The sequence below is a fragment of the Amphiprion ocellaris genome, chromosome 2, assembly GCF_022539595.1.
Source record: "Amphiprion ocellaris isolate individual 3 ecotype Okinawa chromosome 2, ASM2253959v1, whole genome shotgun sequence".
NCBI lineage: Eukaryota > Metazoa > Chordata > Actinopteri > Pomacentridae > Amphiprion > Amphiprion ocellaris.
Genome location: NC_072767.1, coordinates 34,667,639 through 34,687,768, shown reverse-complemented (window position 1 = coordinate 34,687,768; position 20,130 = coordinate 34,667,639). Strand labels below are relative to the sequence as shown.

At 43.1% G+C, this 20,130-nt stretch overlaps 1 protein-coding gene and 1 long non-coding RNA gene across 7 annotated transcripts in view; one reads left to right on the top strand and one right to left on the bottom strand.

Annotated features, from left to right (window-relative positions):
- Positions 1-11,074, bottom strand: part of LOC118470066 (uncharacterized) — a 59,289-nt gene extending 48,215 nt beyond the window's left edge. Inside the window, exons 1-3 of the long non-coding RNA XR_008604478.1 lie at positions 8,755-11,074; positions 8,476-8,647; positions 218-377 (exon numbers count right to left, since the gene is read on the bottom strand). This is a non-coding gene — a long non-coding RNA (uncharacterized LOC118470066). The remainder of the gene's footprint in view (positions 1-217; positions 378-8,475; positions 8,648-8,754) is intronic.
- Positions 1-19,918, top strand: part of palld (palladin, cytoskeletal associated protein) — a 71,221-nt gene extending 51,303 nt beyond the window's left edge. For 4 of the 6 annotated variants that reach the window (XM_023266763.3, XM_035946616.2, XM_055019010.1 and 1 more), the window contains 12 exons: positions 5,888-6,565; positions 7,329-7,473; positions 8,515-8,616; positions 10,121-10,153; positions 11,070-11,291; positions 12,431-12,580; positions 12,900-12,988; positions 14,325-14,457; positions 16,574-16,781; positions 16,875-17,040; positions 18,134-18,267; positions 18,361-19,918. In XM_023266763.3, the coding sequence (XP_023122531.2) occupies positions 5,888-6,565; positions 7,329-7,473; positions 8,515-8,616; positions 10,121-10,153; positions 11,070-11,291; positions 12,431-12,580; positions 12,900-12,988; positions 14,325-14,457; positions 16,574-16,781; positions 16,875-17,040; positions 18,134-18,267; positions 18,361-18,521 (2,221 nt within the window). In that variant the 3' untranslated portion in view covers positions 18,522-19,918. The remainder of the gene's footprint in view (positions 1-5,887; positions 6,566-7,328; positions 7,474-8,514; positions 8,617-10,120; positions 10,154-11,069; positions 11,292-12,430; positions 12,581-12,899; positions 12,989-14,324; positions 14,458-16,573; positions 16,782-16,874; positions 17,041-18,133; positions 18,268-18,360) is intronic. The other 2 variants (XM_035946619.2, XM_035946627.2) reach the window with 2 other exon arrangements.
- Positions 19,919-20,130: the final 212 nt, after the last annotated feature.

The window sequence follows — 20,130 nt, the reverse complement described above, 5'->3', positions numbered from 1 at the left end:
TGATACCCATTCATTTGACGGAGGCTCTAGAAAGGTAGTTCAAACTGAGACAGAGAAGCAAAAGGGAGGAAGAAGAGAGGAAGAATGGCAAAAAGATTAGCCTGTCTCTGTCTGTCATACAAACTGACTGTGGCGATTTGTTTGCAGAGCTTCTCGTGGAGTCACATGGATTAGTTAACACAATAGGGTCTGTTAGGTGAGAAAGCTTGTGTCTTACTCAGCCGTAACTCTTTCACTCGCTGATTTCTTCACTTTCTGCCTCTCCGGCTCTTCCTTCCTTCCTTCCTCCTCCTCCTCCTCCACTCCTGCTGCTAATCCCATTTGATGGCGATGTCTTTCCCACTCCAATCCAGAGAAGAATGTCTTCAGCATTCCTGCTATAGAGACAGAAAAAAAAGACACTCTTGGACAGAGGCGGAGGAGTGGGGAAGAGAAGAGGGAAGGATGGATGGACTGATCATGGAGAGCCCTCTTCACCTCTTGCACTGGGATATGAAATACGAGCCCAGATGGAGAGTGAAAAGGGGGTGAAATAATAGTGAAAGAACGAAAAGAAAGAAAGTAGGGCAGTGAGAAAGCAGAGGTGATCGGAGCAGCCGTGAGCTGTTGGTGTGGCTGGAATAAGAAAAACTCTCTGTGCACGCTTTAAAGAGAGAGGGGGGGGAGGAAGGAAAACAGTCTGGTTCTGTTTTATGTGGTGTGTGTGCAATTAGAGCCAAAGAGAACGAAGGGAAGGAGGAGGTGGAGGTACCAGGAGAGGAGAGGGGCTTGAAAATAAGTTGAGGACATCAGGAGAACAAAGGATGAGGGAGAATGTATCAGCTGACATAGGAGAAGAAGTGAATGATGGATAGTGAAAAGTGTGTGTTCTGGGGCGTCCAACAAGCCCGTGAGAAGACATTGAAATGTTTCCAAAAACTTAAAGTTGTTTCTTTGCTTGTCTGCTTTTCTTTTGGATGGAAAAGAGGGCAAATGTGAATATAATAAGAAAGTTAGGAGAGACAAAGAGGCGTATATAAAGTGTCCTTAACTGCATTTATTGTTAATGCACTAAAACTCTAGTTCTTTTACACATATCTACAGTTGTATATAGGGATTAAACACTAATTTCCTTTCTTCTGTAACCTGTTGCACTTGTTTAAATGCACACGTAGTTAATTTTGTACTTTGAGAGCAAAGAAAACACCGGCATCAAATTTGGCCTGCTTTGTGTTTCTGTGCGAGTCCTATTGACTGATGTCAGCAAATGTTTCGTGATTTCTAACATGACATGTCATGTGAGCGAAAGATGACACAAACAAATCAGGGAACCTGATCTGAGAAAGTCAGAAAAGATGTCTCCGGCACAATTAACCAGACAGACAGTCTTACTAATAGTCTGTCAGTCTAGTAGTCACTCAGACAGCAGCTCAGTCACTGTGTCAGATCAACAACGTTTTCCTGCTCGAGGGCATCAGGCGAGTTCATGTTGACGAGCTGTAATGATGATGCAACGCTCGCTGCTGGCTGAATACAACTGGAGCGGCCATGAACCAGGTGTGTGTGTGTGGATAAACATTATACACCCTGTTTTTGTGCAGTGACTTAATCTTCTTTTGTCGTAGTGGGTCATGGTTTGGGTTGAGCGCCGGCTGTGATGATCTCAGATGTGTTTCCAGCCTGTGTTTGTGTTTTAGGTGTGATACTGGAGCTCGGCTTCACCATTTCAATATAAATCATTAACAAATGACAAGGTCCGCCTGTTACTGATACAAAGGTTAGCAGCAGAGGTGTTGTGTAAAGGCCCACCAAAGACGCTGCTACACTCTTCGAATTAGAAGAACTTCGAGGAACCGTATTATTGACACTGAGGAGAAACTTTTTCAGGAACCAAAGCAGCAGGAGTTTCTCAAGGAACTCCTCGGAAAGATTCTTAAAAGAACTATTTTGTGGGATTTAAGGTGTCATTGAAGTCAATAATATCTAAAAACAATACCATAGATGTTCCCAAATTAAAACAGGGAGGCCTTTGCTTTTTACATTTCGGCATTTAGGGACCTCGGCATTAATGTTGAAGGTCACACAAGATCCCAATGTGCCCCTAATATGCAAAACCAGCCTCAAAAACTGGCATTTAACAGCTAACATCTCCAAAAAAATTCAAAAGAGCTCCATAATTCAATGCCAAAAAACTATAGACTACAACAGTTCCTCAGTCTATTTTTAATTTTAGCCAATTTTATTTTTAAAAAAAAGTTATATATTTCACTACAATTAAGCATTTTAATACTTTCAGCCTTGTTATTCCTTTATTATAAAAAATAAATATTATATATCTGTTTCTTCAAATATTGGGAAGAACACAATTACAATAAAACTAAAAATAAAGTGTAAATGCAGGTGAATCCTCAAGGAACCCCTTTGTAGTTCTGTCAGGTTCCTACAGCAAACCTCAACTCTAATCTGACCTGTTCTACCAGGAAAGGTTCCTTAATTATCCTCAGAGTTCCCTGAGGTTCTCCTAATTCTAAGACAGCAGTTCGTGTTGCTGCATCAAGCCTCTAATCTTACTTTTTCGGTTAGTAAACACCTACAGCGTTCCACAGAGAACAGCCTCAGTTCTCCTCGTGTTGTTGTTTACAGAAGGAAGCCCCTCATTACTGATGATGTACACTCAACAACTTCCCGTTTCCCCCTCTTCCTCTCTCTCTCTCGCGCTTCCTGTCATCAGCTGGCTGACTCTAATAAAGCGGCTCCGTCTTTTACAGGCAGCTGCAGAGCTAACGAGATGCGCTGTAGACAAACCCGCCGATGGCTTCCAGCTTTGCTTCGATAGGCGGCCGAACTGTGGACGAGTTTCTCACGCACCCCAGGCCATTAGTTTTCAGGAAGCACAAACAAGCAGCGCAGAGTAAACACGGCCATTTAAAATGTTGAGGTCTCGAGTTATTAAAGCAACATTCTGGTGGTAAAGACCCACTGCATCTGGCGCGTCGCAGTGTTCAGCAGACTGATACATCACAGGGGCTGTAAAACACTCCTCAAATTAAGCTGTTCTGGGGTCTGTCTATTGAGCTTTTAGAAACTAGAGAGATAAAGTTCCCCCAGAGCAGATTCCTCTTTCTTTCATTTTCTCCCTCTAAGAAAAAAAAAGAATGAACAGAAAAAGATCCAGCCCAAGGAAAGTATTTTTGAGGATGGGAACAGCTTTAAGCAGCACAAATTGGGGCTAAAAAAGAAAAAACTAAATGCGAGGCAATGAGAGAGTAATGCTGAGTTACAGTTGGAATGACAGACCGAGGAGCTGGAGCGTTTTCTCTCGGCGAAGCTTTGTGGGCCAGTTGGCTCAGACCAGAAACAGCAAAACACAGGGCCGTTGGCATGACGACAGAGGAACACTTCCCTCCTAATTCAGCTCCGCTACACCACAAGGACAAAGAATAAGAGAGAGTGATGGAAGCCGGTTCTGCTTCTCAAGAGAACTTTTAGGTGGTGGTCGGGTTTTAAGGAGGATTTTTGCAGTTTCAGAGCATAAGAGGGATGAAAAAGTTGGACATAGCAAGCGTACTGTAGTGGTCTTTTCATGCACTTTGTGGTTAAAGTGGTCTGGGCATTTAGAGCTGCTGCTGCAGGGTCACAGACCTTCACTTCATGTAAATCCTTAAGTGGGCTGTGAAATTATTCATGTAGCTGCAAATAACACAAGTTGACCTTTTCATGCACTTTAAAATATGAAGCAAATGTCTAAACAGGAGTCAGAGTCCAATCTAGTCTGGCAAAATTAGAATCTTGAAGTCAAACGCCGTATCTGTTAATTTTAATGCTGATGGATGACTTCATCGTGTATCACCAGCAACTTTTTTTTATTTCTTGACCATAATAAGAGACACTAAAACTGTGTTATGTTGCAGTTTGGCTTTGTAATGAATGAAGCTGCTTGTGTAGGAGTTGTTACTTTATATAGGAAGGGAAAAAGTACCTTTTAAGGCGAAGGGATTATGTTAGTTAGAGCTGGATAACATCCACTCTGCCTCCTCCTCATGCTCAGAGAAACAAGAAAGAGAGAAAGAACAAACTTCTCCAGCTGCAGAAATGCAATACTCTGCATAAGAGGGTGTGAAAAACATAGGTAAACCCTGAAAAGGTCTTTGAGGTCTTTTCCTGCTGAGGCAATATGAGAGAGGGATGAGGCTGTGAGGAAATTAAGTGTGTTTCCTCTCTGCTGGAGCACTCGGGCAGGGTGCTTCTGCCTCCGAGAACACAGCCAAAAAAGGAATCAAACCGCTGCAGAGCGCTGCAAGCCTCTCGAGCTGCCAAACTATTCCTGTAAAAGCACTCTTTTGGTGGAGGCCTGAGCAGATACCTTCGGGGGAATGTAAAGGAAAATGTATACAAAGAGGGCGACACGTTGAATTGATTGTGTGTAAGGAGAGCACCAGGTGGGGACAAGCTGGAATGAAAGCAACGGACGCTTTTGAATTAATGACTATTTATTTGGGCTCGTGAAGCCTCCTCTGAAAGGGAGCATATGAGCAAAATAACCGGTGAGGACAGACTAATCAGTCATGTTGCTGTTGGCTTGCATGGTGGGTTTGTTACTCTACACTGCAACTGTCAGTTTTGTCAAATATTCACTGGTGTTGTTTGCAAATTTAAGCCGGGGGGGGTGTTCCTCTGCATTGTCACAGATGAAAAATAGTGGAAACACTCCACTGATTATTCAACATCTGGAAAAGATTTGGGCACGTGAACTTGGTGGACTCCTGACAACATGCACTGCTGGGATGTACAGTATATTCTGAACAGGCTGCCTGTGAAGAACTCATCAGTCTCACATCCACAGAGCTGTAAACTCTCAAGGTTTATAACTTTCTCCTGAAGGCCCACATCCTCCTCCAGATCTTATGCTTCGGAGAGTTCATTTCTGTGCTGTGGTTTTTAAAGTTAGTCCTCTTTAAAACCCTGCTGGTGCCTGTAAAGTTTGTGTGAGCAACGCTACGAGAAAACTTTAGATTCTGAGCCGATGACATTACAAAATTTCTAAGCTCCCTCTCTTCTGCAATGACGTGACAACACAGTGAATAAACCGATATGGGGGTGAGATTGGAGAACCACACCTCTGAAAAACACAATGCTTCATCAACAAGAAACATTTCTGGGAAAATGACACAGCAACTGTTGCTGCCTTTCAAACACAAGAAGCCACACCTTCAATCATGTGGTTCACTTTTCCTATTTTACAGATAGTCAAACCTCATATCTGAGCGCTGCACCAGTTAGCAGTCCATCAGGGTGAACTGCTGCACTGTTAAACAACAGGAACAGAGCTATTTTCTTCGCTATTACTCTTATCTTCTGATTCCTGTTCCATAGTTGTATTGTCAACAGTCTGGCGTTTTAACAAGTCTTTGTTAGAGGCTGGAGGCTGATAAACTATCAGCCTGAGCTGCTCGTGCAGTATTTCCTTCCCAGAAGTTGTGCACATGCCACTACTGTGCCCGAATCTCTGGCCTGACAAGCTATCAGCTTCAGAGGAAAAACAGTTCAACTCCCGCTGACAACTGTCTGGCTGTGTGCTGATGTCATCCTCTAAATGCTTTAATAATTTACAGCTTCACACTGGTTTGGTTTCATCGTCACTCAGCTGTGCTTTGATTGACATTTTCACTGTCCATTGATTGTGTTCACATCTGGCGGCCGGTCTTTCTGCCAGTTGCCTTCTCACTACAGTTGGACGGAGACTGTGCTGTTGTGTCATGCATAAACTGGAAACAGATGCATGATTTTGCTACATTTTTACGTTTACCTTGTCATAAAACTTCCCCTGAATAGAAAGTAAAAATGTTTTGTGAACAAGATTCATCAGAAGACTTTAGCCTCTAATTTGCGTTTCGTTTCTTCTTTGCAGGAACGCGTCTCAGCTGAAGCAGCTGCAGGACCAGATTCTGTTGGAGCAGCAGGAAGCAGCCAACTGGCAGCAGCAGCAGGAGCAACAGAACCAGGAAGTCCCGCCTCCGCCTCAGCAACCGCTTCAGGAAGCTCCTCCACCTGCCCCTCCATCTCCGCCTCTCCCCCCTCCTCCCTCCTTCCAGGAGCTGGAGAGCAGCGCAGCAGCCATGCAGGCCAGCACCTTCAACTACGCCCGGCCCAAGCAGTTCATCGCTGCTCAGAGCCCTGGTGCAGCGGGCTACGTCACCCAGTCATCCTCTGGGTCCAGCCTCTCTTCCCCCTTGTCTCCCCCCACCTCACACAAGCCCTTCAGCAGGGTCACGCTGCCTCCCTTTACTAAGGCTGGCAGTGTCGAGTCCCCGAGCTCCCCTTCCTTCCCGCCTCCCCCTCCGCCCTTCCTCAGCTCCAGCAACCTGTCCTCTCCATCAGGCTCTGCCCAAGACTTCCCTCCTCCTCCGCCTCCTCCCCCTCCACCCGTCTCCATGTCTCCGGCCCACTCGGACATGTCCTCCCCGTTCTCCTCCGTCCCTCCATCTCCAGCCTCCAGCTTCCTGTCCTCGGTGTTGCCTTCCACACCTTCCACACCCAGCAGCCCTACAATCAATGCCCTGGGCCTCCCTAAAGGCAACGGCACTGTGTAAGTCTCCCTCACATGTTTACACATAAATATTTCTTCACAGAGTCTGTAAATAAGTTTAAAAGCTCTTAATATGCACCGTCAAGTAGGACAGAGTGTCAAAGGCAAGTCGAGCTCTCTAGCAGCTGGCGGCTGCTGGATGGAAGATAACATGTTTACATTTTTACACAGCATGTTTACAGGAACATGCTAACTGGTGAAACCCACACACACTGACAAAAAAGTGTTCTCAAGGTGCAAGAACCTTAGCGCCTATACGGCAGGAAAATATACACCAGGACCTCAGAGTGAAAGGTGTGTCAAAATTCAATAAACACAGCCTCTGTGCTCAAGCCGAGATGTTGCTTATTTCTCTGTGAGAATCCATCACCAGCTGATACAGAGTGTTCGGTTACAGGATTCAGATTTTGCATTTCGATAGAAATCCGTTGTTATGTAGATAATCCTCCTCTGATGGCCGCCCCAGAGGGAGAAATTTACTTTCTCCGTCCCCTCCATCAAGGACATTCCGCCTTCAGCTCCTTGCCAGTAATTTTTCATCAGCCCTTCACTCACTCACTGCACTCCCCCTCTCAGCCTGGCATTCCTGCTGCAGAGATAAGAAGACGCACTGTGGAATGCTATAGCTGGACACGTTCAGATAAGAGCGGCTGTGAGGGAGCCAGAGAGGGAGCAAAGACGAGTTGAGATAAAGTGTGTCACAGAACAGCAGGGAGCCCCGACTTTGATATTAACAAAAGTGTCTGTTGTGTTTATCCTCCAGCAAAGCGTTCCCAAGGAAGTCCTCGGTCACCAAGACGCATCGCATCGCCTCAGACTCAGACATTCAGGGATCCAAGGATGCCGTCATCCAGGATTTGGAGAGAAAACTGCGCTTTAAAGAGGAGCGCGTAAGCAACGGTCAACAGGTGTGTTTGTGTGTGTTATTGTCAGTAAATTACTAAAACTGTGTGTTTGCAGGTGATTAGAGAATGAGCGTGTTCAGTAACACAGATTAACAAGCGTCCCAACAAATCATACGACTATTCATGGAAGTGTAGAGTTTTACTACACATAAAAGTGGATTTAACTCTCCGAACCCTACATAGTTTCTGTATTTGTTCTGGTCACAGATTTTGCTCACTCTGGGCTCAATTATCACTGAAATATAAAGTCTTGTGCCTCTACGGAAATGGCATGACTATCGCTAGATATAGAGAGAGCTCAAAATGCTTTTGTGTATTATAATAAAGGTAAAACGTCAGAAGTCATGAAAGAAAGAAAAAAAGGACACATTTCTTAGATTTTTTGATTTACAAAAATGTAAACATCCTTGAATCAGTAGCTACAATGTTTTTCCAAGTGCCCACAAATCTTACCAATACTTAAAAATATTGGGATTTTTTTATTTTCAGTCTTAATTTGTTTCGATACTTGTCACCTATTTGCTCTGTGGAAACAAAGCCTGCAGTTCACTATAAAAGTCCTTGAATTTGTGTCATGTGACTGTTGGTCACAGCTAAGTCACTAATAACTTTACAGTTATGTGAAGGAGCGCAGAATTTTTAGTTTTTTACAGAATCTGGCTGGACCAAATGATTCGTTTTTTTACATTTTTAAATGAGACATATCGAATTAAGTGATTTTGATGATATATCAGAATCTTAAACTTAGATTTGGTTAAGTTTTCTGACAGAACAGCAGGTTACAAATGACTGTTGGACAGTTTCAGGCATTTTTTAAAACATAAATACCTTTAAATTTGCCGGCAGATTTGTGGGTTCAGAAGGTTGTAAGCAAGTTTTTGTTCCATGCACCTTCAAATAAATGCAAAATGTTTCCTCCAGACTTAATTACATCCCTTATTAACACAAGGCTCAGATACTGTGGCTAGATGATGGTGTGTAAAAAGTGTGTTTTGTGCGACTTACACACTAACCCACGCTGACCCCATTAATCCCTGCTTCCAGAGGTTAACCTATGAGGAGAAGATGGCTCGCAGACTGCTGGGTGCTGACAACGCTGCCACAGTCTTAAACACACAGGACACAGAGGAGGAGCCAGTCACACAGGTACGGTGGCTCTTTACCTGGATCCACACACCTGCAGGGAATAATCACACACACCTCAAGTCACATGGGCATGGAAACGTTTAACAACATGTCTACACCAGCATAAATCCCTCTGCTGCATGCACACGACACAAGCACCTTTATGTTTTATCCACCGATACCTCTCTGGAGTCATTCCTTTCTTGTGATCACTGGCTTTTCTTTATATACCGTTGAATCACCCCCACCCGAAGTCACTGTAAACACAGTTGAAGAGCGAGTTATGAAAGCAGAGTGTAAACACTGTAAAGTCCTCCAGAGCCCTCCATAAAAAGCTCTGTTTATGCAAACTGTGAGAAGCCGGTGTTGCTGCAAACATGCTGGGAAGTAACACTGTCTGACTGTGAGCCATTTACCAGCTCAGCGGACGTGCAGGAGAGTAACACCTCCTGTATGTTGCATAGAGGATCTTTGTTTTCAGTTAAAGCCAAGATAAAGCCTAAATTAGGTTTTAAGAAGTTTCATTTTTGAGCTAGAATGATCAAAGCTGGTTCTGCAAATGTCTTAACACTGTATAAACAAAGGACATTTCTCTTAACAACATTACAAAGTGCTTAGAAATGAAACCAGACAATGTTGATAAAATGAGAATGAGGACATGAGCGGAGGAGGTAAAATGAATTAGATTCGATACAGATAAAATATATCAAACAGTTCCAATAGTTTTCTCACAAAGGGATACATTTTAAGAAGATATTTAATAGAAATTCCACAGTGTGGAGGCTCTGATAGCAAAAGGACAATCAGCCTTTGCCACAAACTGAGACTCTCCATCTGCAAAACTCAGCGATCGAGAGGGAGCATACCTGGTTAAATAACCAGCGATGCACTTAGAAGCGAGGCTATTTAAGCACTTAGAAGTTAGTTTAAATCAGTTTGAAATTCAGAGACACAGTGAAGGGAGGAAAGCACAGGGGCGATGCAATCATACGTGTTTGTCCTGGTGATGAGTTCAGCAGCAGTGTTTTATAGAAGCTCTAGATAGTGGACCGAGCCCTGCATGGCTAATACCAGAGTAAAGCATGTTGCCATATGGATTATATGTCATATGCCATATGTCATTAAAGCAAATTTTTAGCATCAAGTGTTACCCTGAGATTCCTGGTTCTGACTATAAACAAGGGCTTAACTGGCACAAATAGCTAAAATCACCAGTAAACAAACAAAAAAAACACAAGTTTTGTCCACACTAAACTGAGTTTAAACTCTGCCATCCCAGCACTGATGCTTCTTGACTTGACTTCCTTGGTTGGAGCACTACAGCACTGCATGACTGGGCAGGCTTTAGCACCAATGCATCATGCTTCATCAAATTTTAATACTGCGTACAGCATTTGTTTCTGAATTTTCTGTTTCAAGTGCAGGTAAGATTGAACATTGACACATGATAAAATACTGTGTTTCCCACCCAGTGTGATGCACAGTGACAGACACACAAACAAAACCTCTTTTCTTGTCTCAACAGGACGACAGTTCATCCGAATTTTTCCCTCAAAAGGTTATTGAAACCTTCTCTTTCTGACACCTGCTGGTTTTTCCATTCACTCTATGTAAAATGTCACGTATAGCTGTGCACACAAGCTCACGCTCATATCTTACATGTGTAGCCTTTGACCAGAGCTGGATCAGGTCTGGGAATTAGCTGATAAGGAAACAAATAGTGAACAAAAGGCAGCAATACTGAATGCGTTTTTGATGGCTGAGTTTCGACATTTGCTGGTTGCCTTCAATCGCAAAGCAACCGGCATCTGTGGCAGAATCTGAAACTCAGTGTGAGTTTCAGATTCTAAGGCGTGTTTAAAGCTTGATTGTAACACAAGCACCTATCAGCACATTTGGTTTTTGTCAGGATTGTTTGTCTTTACAGCTGTCACGCAATGCATGCTGCAGTGTTACTTTGTGATATTTTGACAGTTTCTGGAGCAGCAATCACAGAATTACTTTCAGAAAAGACCCAGCCGCCTCAGTACTGTTAGAGGATTGTAGCTCAGCATACAGAACGGGACGCTGCTGTCGCTGTGAGCGGCAGAGTGAGTGGTGGAGGATAAACTCTGCAGCTGTGCCCTGAGGCCTGTCATTATCTGTGTGATGTGTCATCGGGCTGGGCTGCTCTGCAGATGTTCCCAAGCGCCTCCACAGGGCTGTAGTGATGAGAGATTGATGAAGATGGTGGGAAGGAGGAGTGGTTCATCTGGGTGAACAGAATTAGGAAATTGGAGGAAAGTTGGTAGTTTGGGTGACAATGAAGACAGGTCAATGAGTGTGTAAAAAAAACAACTTGGGCCGCTATTGCAAGCTTTCTGCACACTTTTAAATCAGCTTGCCATCGCAATGTGGTCACACAAACCACACTCTCACTAGTCTGGCTTCTCTGTCTTTCTCTAAATCTTCCTCTTCCTCTGTCTGGATTTTAGGAATACAAAGTGTCCAGCTTTGAGCAGCGTCTGATCAGCGAGATTGAGTTTCGTCTGGAGCGTTCTCCGGTGGAGGAGTCGGACGACGACGTTCAGCACGACGAGGACTCGGCCGGCCGTGGCGTGGCACCATCCTTCGACCAGAAGCTCAAACACTACAAAGTCTTCGAAGGCATGCCAGTCACCTTCTCCTGCAAGGTCAACGGAGACCCCAAACCAAAGGTAGGTGCGACTACATGTTACTGAGAGAATGTCAACACCCTGGAAATGATTTTTTCAGATGTATGTTATGTAATTTTAAGCAGGCTGGTGTGCGTGTGGAGCTGCTGATGTGTGATGTTGATGATGGAAGGTTAGATATTGTACACATGCTCCATGCTGTGATAAGGAGAGGCCCTTTGCAAGAACACACATTGGCCTAGGCTGCCTGCCTGATGCTGGGCGCTTTAATGACGTGGTGATGACAGGCTTCACAATAAAAAAAAAAGAAGTGACAGAAGCAAAAGAGTCACAGAGCATCACATTAAAGCAATCAAAATATTGTTTTTTTTTTACCTTGTGCATATAGTGTTTGTTGCAGTTGAAGCAGTTAATGCAGCAGCTGAGCATTTCTACCTTGCAACAGCTGCATATTTTAAGCATCTCAAAGAATATACATACATAACAAACCTAATGAACCAATCCTATTAACTTGCAGGGTGGGACTTACTGTATTCTTCGTCTTCTTAGGAATCAGTTTCCAATTCAAACATATGAGGCTGAATTACTCCAATATGGCAGCTGACAGTTATTTTCATTGTTAATCTGTTGACTAATTTCTTGATTAATCAATTAAGTCAATAACAGGTCAAAAATAGTGAAAAATGTCAATCAGTCTTTCATAAAGACAAAATTGATGTAATCAAGAGTCATAAAGAGGTAAAGAATCCAGAAAATATTAAAATTTAAAAGATGTTTCAAAGATGTTTTACTTAGTTTCCTTTAAGAAATTATTAAAACCAATTAATTCATTTTCAAAAGAGCTGCAGATTAATTTGATAGATGACAACAAGTTGATTAATTGATTATAATCGGTGCACATTCTGAAGGAAGAAACAATCAAGACTTAAATCTAAGTCATTTTAAGGCAGGAGGGGATTATTGTTAATGGAATAAACTTCAAAATATGCAACTGTGATACAGAAAAATGAGTTTTTAGGGGTTTAATTCTGACCAAAGTGGGGCTTAAATTTTTTTTAAAAATTTAAATCTATCTGCCCATGCACAGCTATTAAAGCAAAAGAAAGTGGCCCACTGATTTTTAGTATAAAAATCCTGTAAATCATAACTGATCTGATAGTTTTCTTACCTTTGTGCCTCAGGTCTACTGGTTTAAAGATGGCAAGCAGATCTCCAAGAGGAGCGAGCACTACCGGATCAGCCGAGACCCGGACGGAACCTGCTCTCTGCACACCGCTGCAGCCTCACTGGACGACGACGGCAACTACACCATCCTGGCAGGCAACCCTGAGGTGAGCTGAAAACATAAAACATTAAAGACTGTTGTGCTTTTATAAAGCACACATGCCTGTTTGGCAGCCTGTAGTAGATGTCAGCACTCATTAGAGGGAGAATAATGTGCATTAAGATAATGTTCTCCAGCCTGAAGAGGAAGAGGGCGTTGAATGAGAGAGGAAATCACTAAAACCCTCATGAGGGTCAAAAGTTCATGTTGTACAGTCTTTCTAACAGCCTTTTCCAGCTCCAACACTCACATTTTATTTCCTCCTCATCAATGTGACTGCTGCTTGTGTCATCACCTAATAAGCTTGTTATTTTTCTGTCTCACAGGGCCGAGTGAGCTGCACCGGCAGGATGATGGTCCAGGCGGTGAACCAGCGAGGACGAAGCCAACGCTCGGCGCCCGGACACATGCGCAGGTGAGGCTTCTCCAAAAGAGAACGAGACAAAACAAAAATCTGCTGGCTGGCACATGTGTTGCAGGCTGCTCGCCATCTGCACGACTTCTCCACTCGGATGTAAAATGTTCCAAGAAGCTTCTATTTACGCCAGTGTTTGCCACGAACTGAATCACATCTTGTTCTGTGTGTTCAGGGAAGAAAAGCTGGGTGTTAATGAGAGGGAACACCTGTTCTGTGGTGTTCTGTTTTCCATTGCTCTAATGACCTCGTATATACAGTGTGCATTCATGCAGTCCCAGAGTTTTGAAAAATCCACCGATGATCACAGACGCTCAGATGGCAGCGTACAGAACATAAAAACCACCTGCAGGCTGCTATCTAGATGAATACTCCCCGATTAGATGAGAGCTCAGGGATGTTTTGAGTGAGAAGAGAGACGGAGATAACAATCAGTGTCTCCTACTCGCTGTCTTTATTTCCCTCCTTGGCCGACGTGCAGGCAGGGTGGTGATGTCATTGCTGTTGTAGGCAGAATCAGAGGAGCATTATGGGTCCTGACCTGCTGTATGAGACTCTCACAGGTCACAAAATAGCAAGTGGAAGGTTGATATTATGTCTATGAAAGGGGAAATAAGTATGGGAATGAAGACCACAGGGCTTTAAAGGATTGTTTTTGAAGTATTTCAAAGGAGCCTTACATACAAATGATTCTCTCTCAGAAAATACAGACAGGTGATAAATTAAAGGGAAAACAAACATTAAGTGTCTCATCAAGGTGTTGGGCTGTTATGCACCACCTTGGGGTTGGGGTAATTCAGTCTGAAGTCTACTGGAGGGATGCAGCACATCTTGGTGGTTTGATAATGCCTCAGTGATAGCATATGATTCACATTGTTTTCTACTGCACAAAAACCATTTGGTTACTCTTTGTGCCCTATAGATGGGACAGGATGGAAGTTTTTCATCATAGAATGAAGATGATCCCTCAGAGCAACTTTGTATTGATTTGCCCTGCTAAGGGAACAACTCAACAAAACCAATTTCTGCAAAATGCCCCCAACGCATAACAGATCCACTGAATCCACCTATTTTAGGGATCATATTTTCCCTTTAATTTGTCATCCATCTGCATTTGCTTCACTAAAAAGCATTCCAGTTTCCTGCTTCAGTGGGAGTTTAACATGCAGTAAATGCAAAACATGTCTATTCATTTGTTATTCTCTGATAAAATGACCTCTTTTGACACGTTCCACCAATTCGACGTTTTAAAAACTCTCGGGGCAAAAAAATAAACTCATAAATCTACTGATGGAATTTGAATACCAGATACTGACCATGCCCCTCGCCCTGTCAGGCCTAGGTCCAGGTCCAGAGACAGTGGTGATGAGAACGATAACATCCAGGAGCGTCACTTCCGCCCACACTTCCTACAGGCGCCCGGCGACCTCATCGTTCAGGAGGGCCGACTGTGCAGGATGGACTGCAAGGTAAACACACACACACCCCTAGTGAAACCTGTGCCAACACGGTGGTGATAACGGAGGGGAAGGAAGGGAGGTCAGTGTGTTGCAGCAGAATTCAGACAGTTTCCAAATAAAACAGCTGTTACAGGTCAAATGGGATTAAAGTCCCACTTCGGTCATTAATTAAACCCCTAAATACTCGTCTCTGCATGTCAAAGCTTCATTTTAAACCATTAATTTCCATGAAAATAGTCCCCTCCTGTCTTTAAATGTGCAGATCTATACAGTCCCTGCCCCTTTCTTTACCCACCGCTCCTGACTTGCTGCGGCTCAAAGCACACCAGCTCACCTACAACTGCTCAAACACTGTAAAACCACTCTGTGCTTCACAGTTGGAGTAATTCAGTTCTGTTCAGGCTGAAAACATATTCTGAGGAACAATAATACAGAAAGATCACACTGCAGAACCGGTTCCTTAGGTTTGTTACATATGAAACCCCAGAAGTCTAAATCTTTCTTTTTGACAACGCCATCAGGTAGAAATGCTCAGCCATAGTCTTGACTATTTGGCTCATGAGGTCTTCTTACGGTGGTGTTAACAAGGTCAAAAACTGCCTTTTCACCAGAAGCAGTCCTTAAAAGTGCTGTTTTTCAGTCTAACTTTTAGATTTTACTTATCTAATTTTGTATGAATTCTGCAAACAATAAGGAATAAGGAATAAAAAAGTTCTGACAACGAAACTGCACAAAAAAATAACTATGTTTAGATCTGCTTCTTGGTCAGCCTCGTAAAAAGCGAGTTGGTTTTGAGACAGTGCTGCATCCTGAAGAGCTTTAAAACTTAAAAGGAGAAAAGACAAATTATAGAGTGTTTTTGGGTCTAGCATGGCATGTTAAGCTATGAACTTTCATGTTACTGTGGTTTCAAGGCTTAAGTTACAACAGAATCTGTCATTTCTATCCTAACCCTGTGTCTGGTGACTTAGAGTAAGTTTAATAGGAAACTAGTTGGATAGTTTAGCTACCCAAACTCCTGCTTTTATTTATCGTAATGTTCTTATCGTATAGTCTGTAGGGGAACACATTACCCTCTTATGCTGTTATTTTATGAAAGAGCAAAGAGAATGAGACAGTCTAGAATAACTAAGACATGACTGGAGAGGAAAATGCCCGCACCAAAGAGAATATGTTAATCATAGTAATAGAGAAAAGCCATTTCAGATCCACCCTTTAATTCAACGTCTGTATTGCTTTCAGGGAGGCTCCGCTGCCAAGGAAACGATCCCTCTTTCCGTGCATTCCAGCTTCTTTAGGGAATATAAAAAGTAGCGGAGACGAGATGTTTCATCACTTCCTTGCGTTGTGAATGGCTCACAGCAGACAGGGCAAACACAGAGGTGTCATTTTTCGGAGATTAAGTGGGATCGGGTTTTCTACAATTATTTCCCCTCACACCATTCCCACCACTTCTTTCTTCATCTGCTCCGTCTTCACCTCGCCTCCCCCGCAGCTCGGAGCGCTCGCAAACTCTGAAAGCTGGTACATGCAATAAAATAAAACAGACCCGCAATTAACTCGCTATAAAAAGACTGTCTTTTTTATGCTTGACAGAAATAAACCGAGAGCCTCCATTCCTTTGGAGCTCTTAACATTGAGGATATTTATAGAAAATATTTATTTACAGGACATTTGTGGGCTTTCCGAACTTTCCATTGTTAGTATACTGTACTGGGCCTCTTCCAGGACAACTGCGTAGTCTTCTCTCCTTTGTGGCATCTGTGAATATGTTTGGACATTCCGATATCAACGGTGGCATCATTTTCCAGGTAGGCAGGGTGCAGCAGAGCAGGTGTTGGGTTTCTCCGCAAATAGACAGGAGAAATAGTCTTTTCTCTGTGCAGTTTATTCCCACGACAAATCGAGCAGGCGACCAGACTCCTCCAGACAAACCCAACACAGACAGATTAACCAAACACTGTTTTCATACTCCCAATAAACACACACACTGCCCCCAGAGAACACATGCAGCTAATATACTCATTTTCTCCAACAAAAAGCACAGACGGTACAAAGCAGCCTTCACTGTACAGTCCCAACAAGCACTGAGTGAAACGTACTGATTTTTTTTGTTTTGTTTTAGGTAAGTGGCCTGCCCACCCCTGACCTCATCTGGCAGCTGAACGGACAAGCCATCCGCCCCGACTCTGCCCATAAAATGCTGGTGAGGGAAAATGGCGTCCATTCTTTGGTCATCGAGCCTGTGACCAGCCGCGATGCAGGAATCTATACCTGCATCGCCAGCAACAGAGCCGGACAGAACTCCTTTAACCTGGAGCTCATTGTTGCAGGTAACCAGAAAGACCCTCACATGCAGAGAAGATGCATGACGGACTGATTTAAAACCACAGTGCTCCTCAGTAACACACCCTCTCTGTCCACAGCCAAAGAGATGCACAAGCCTCCATCATTTGTGGAGAAGCTACAGAACACAAGCGTTGCAGAAGGTCACCCAGTGCGACTGGAGTGTCGCGTCACAGGGGTTCCCTACCCGCAAATCTTCTGGAAGAGGGAGAACGAGTCATTCACTCACAACACAGACAGAATCAGGTAAATCAAATGCGAACATTAGACTGAAAAACAGCACCTTTAAAGACTCCTTACAGTGTAAATCTGTTGGGGTTATTTTGTACCTTGTTAGCATGAATATACCTGTGCTTCTCATGAGCAAAATAAGCAGTCAATGCAACAGCTGAACATTTCCACCACCAAACTGCAAAAAGCACAGCTTCAGACTTCTGGGGTTTAACAAGTAATTAATAAATTCGATCTTTAGATTCCAGTATGAACACGTATGGCTTAATTACTCCGATATTACAAGCAGCCATTGTGTAATTTAAAGTGTTAAAACAGAATCGTAGGTGAACTGGTGTGCTCAAGCTGCAGTGAAAAGAGAAAGGGCTGCAACTGATGATTATTTTTGTCAATCTGTTGAGCATCTTCTTGATTAATCGATTAATTGTTTGATAACATGTCAAGAAATACTGAACAAGAAAAGCACTCAGAGAGTGCAGTACTCCATTAAGGCTGCTCAGTCATGTGATTTTCGAAGGGCAAGTTGGTGGATTTGTATTTGGATTGCAATCATGATCATCAGCAGGCAGCTGACATAGCGTTCACTTGTCGTCATAGCTGCAGTGCCGCTATCTCGCAATGATACAGAAATCTTTAACAAATCCGTGGATCCAGGCTATAAGCTGCATCACCACAATCTAATCACTTGGTTCTTATGTCATTTCTGACTTTCCCTGAGAATTTCATCCAAATCTGTTAGTCCGTTTTTTGAGTAATGTTGCCAACAGACAGAAAGACAGATGAAGAAGCATATGCCGATCATCACATAACTCCAATGCGTTCCTTGGCAGGTAAAAATGTCTTCAAAAGTCCAAGGAGAAGACTTTCTACAAAAACCAGCAGTGCTGAATTAAACCTGACCTATTTTAAGCCAGGCATGGATAATTATAGAAAAAAACTTCTAAATCTGTAACTTTAATAAACAAAGATGTTTTTTGGGGTTAAATCAACAACTGATTTTAAGGCTTTTCGGTGCTTACTTCAGCCCACATTTGCACCGGATGGATGATGTTTCCTGAAAAAGGCCCACACAGAATATTTAAATAATCCCTTAAATCCTCCTTCCCAGCATGCACCAGGACAACTGTGGCTACCTGTGTATGATCATCCAGCCGGCGATGAAAGAAGACGCCGGCTGGTACACCGTGTCCGCCAAGAATGAAGCCGGCATCGTCTCCAGCACGGCACGTCTGGATGTGAACAGTAAGTCTGAGACTCTAAAACACACACAGCTTGAGTCGAGCATTTCCTTATGTTTCTATGCAAAACATTTAACCCCATTTGTTTCCCCTCCAGCTCAGTGGCAGCAGCCCAACCTCCCCAAGCCCAAGAAGGTGCGTCCCTCCACCAGCCGCTACGCCGCCCTGACAGAAAGAGGGCTGGACGTGAAGGCGGCCTTCTTCCCCGACTCCAGCCCGCTGCAGCCGGGCGGCCTGGTGGAAAGCGACGACCTGTAGAGAACCGCAGGGAGGATCACCCAGAAAACCCTGAAAGCTGCCCTCGATTACTCCTGAGACACACACTTGCTGACAGCGAGGAGGGGCAGAGCTTAATAATGTCCACCACCACTGAACTGAACTGCAGACACAGAAGCAAAGCGTCGGTGGGCAGAGTGAAACAGTGTTTTTATAGAATGACACAACCCCATAATATTACAGAATTCATCACCCACTTTATCAACTGGACCTGGAAAATGATTGAAGTGTTTACCACAAGAGAAGACTGCTCACAAACTGTATGGCCGACTTGAAAAGAGTTGATATTAAAGTGCCTCTCATTTCTGTAAAAATACAAAACAGGTATAGAGAAAATGAATGAAACACAGAATCACTATGCATGTTCAAGTGGTGCCATTTGCAGACTAATACTGTTTTATAAGTAGCACTCACCAGCTTTGTGAAGAGACTGATTCAAAGCATCACGGCTTTGACGAAGGAGATCACAGACTTTTATTATGTGGGCTTGTGGAGCACAGTATCTGATTGTAGTTAGAGTATCATAGTCTCAGTGTTGTCAGGTTTTAGGTTAGCTTTGAGACAATGGACAAGGCCGGGCCTTAAAAACTGTATTTTTTATTTTAGCAGAAGAAATGAGGTTTAGTGAAAAGAAGAAGTGTATTAGTGCAGGTTGGCTCTAACAGGAGAAGACGACGACAGAAAAAGCAGGTTGACAGATGGCGTAAGGGTGAAGATTGACTGACAAATGGAAAACAAGATAAGCGATGTCGGGTCATTTTTGGTGATTTTTTTTCTCCTTCTTTGATGGTTTATTTTTAGAAGCGTGAATTGAAACACTCGAGAGGGGGTGCTGTGGAAGGTTTCAGTGTATTTGTCACACACATCACAGATTGTCCATTTTATTTTTGTATGAGGAAAAAAAGAAAGACTATTTACTTTCCCATCAATCTTGACATAAATTATATCAGCAAACCTTCTGTTCACTGATTAAGCAATCCTGTCTGTATCATGAAGTTTTATAAATACATTTACTGCCTTAAATCACTTAACGCAAACACAATTTCTTTGCATGTTATTTTTGGACACTTGTATAGTGCCAAACAGCTTTTACCAGGATGTATAAAAAACACTACTTTTTTTTCTTTTCCAGTATTCAGGGGTAGTAAACACTCTAATACGAAAAAAAAACGAAACGCAAGGTATATTTATATCTACTATTTTTGTCTCCTCTGTAATACTTTACAAAGTGGACAGCTTTTTTCTGTGTCTGTTCAGAGCTTGCATCAGCCGACAGTTACTGTGTTTGCACATTTCTATGCCAATCAATGCCTGTATATGGATTGTTCTCCTGATATTATTTTAGGTTATGAAAGTTAATAAAAGTCAAACTCTTCAGAGACAGCGTGAAATGTTTTTATAGACTGGCAGGCTCCTTCTAAAACAATAAGAGATTGCCAAAAAACACATTATCAGTCGCAGTGGAAATACCATTCTTGCTAAGAATGCTAATCAGGGAGTAATGTAATGCAGTCCTTTGGTACGATACTGAGAAGAGTGCACATAAAAGAGAGAGCCATGGTTGTGAGGCTTATCATTGGCAACAGCATGT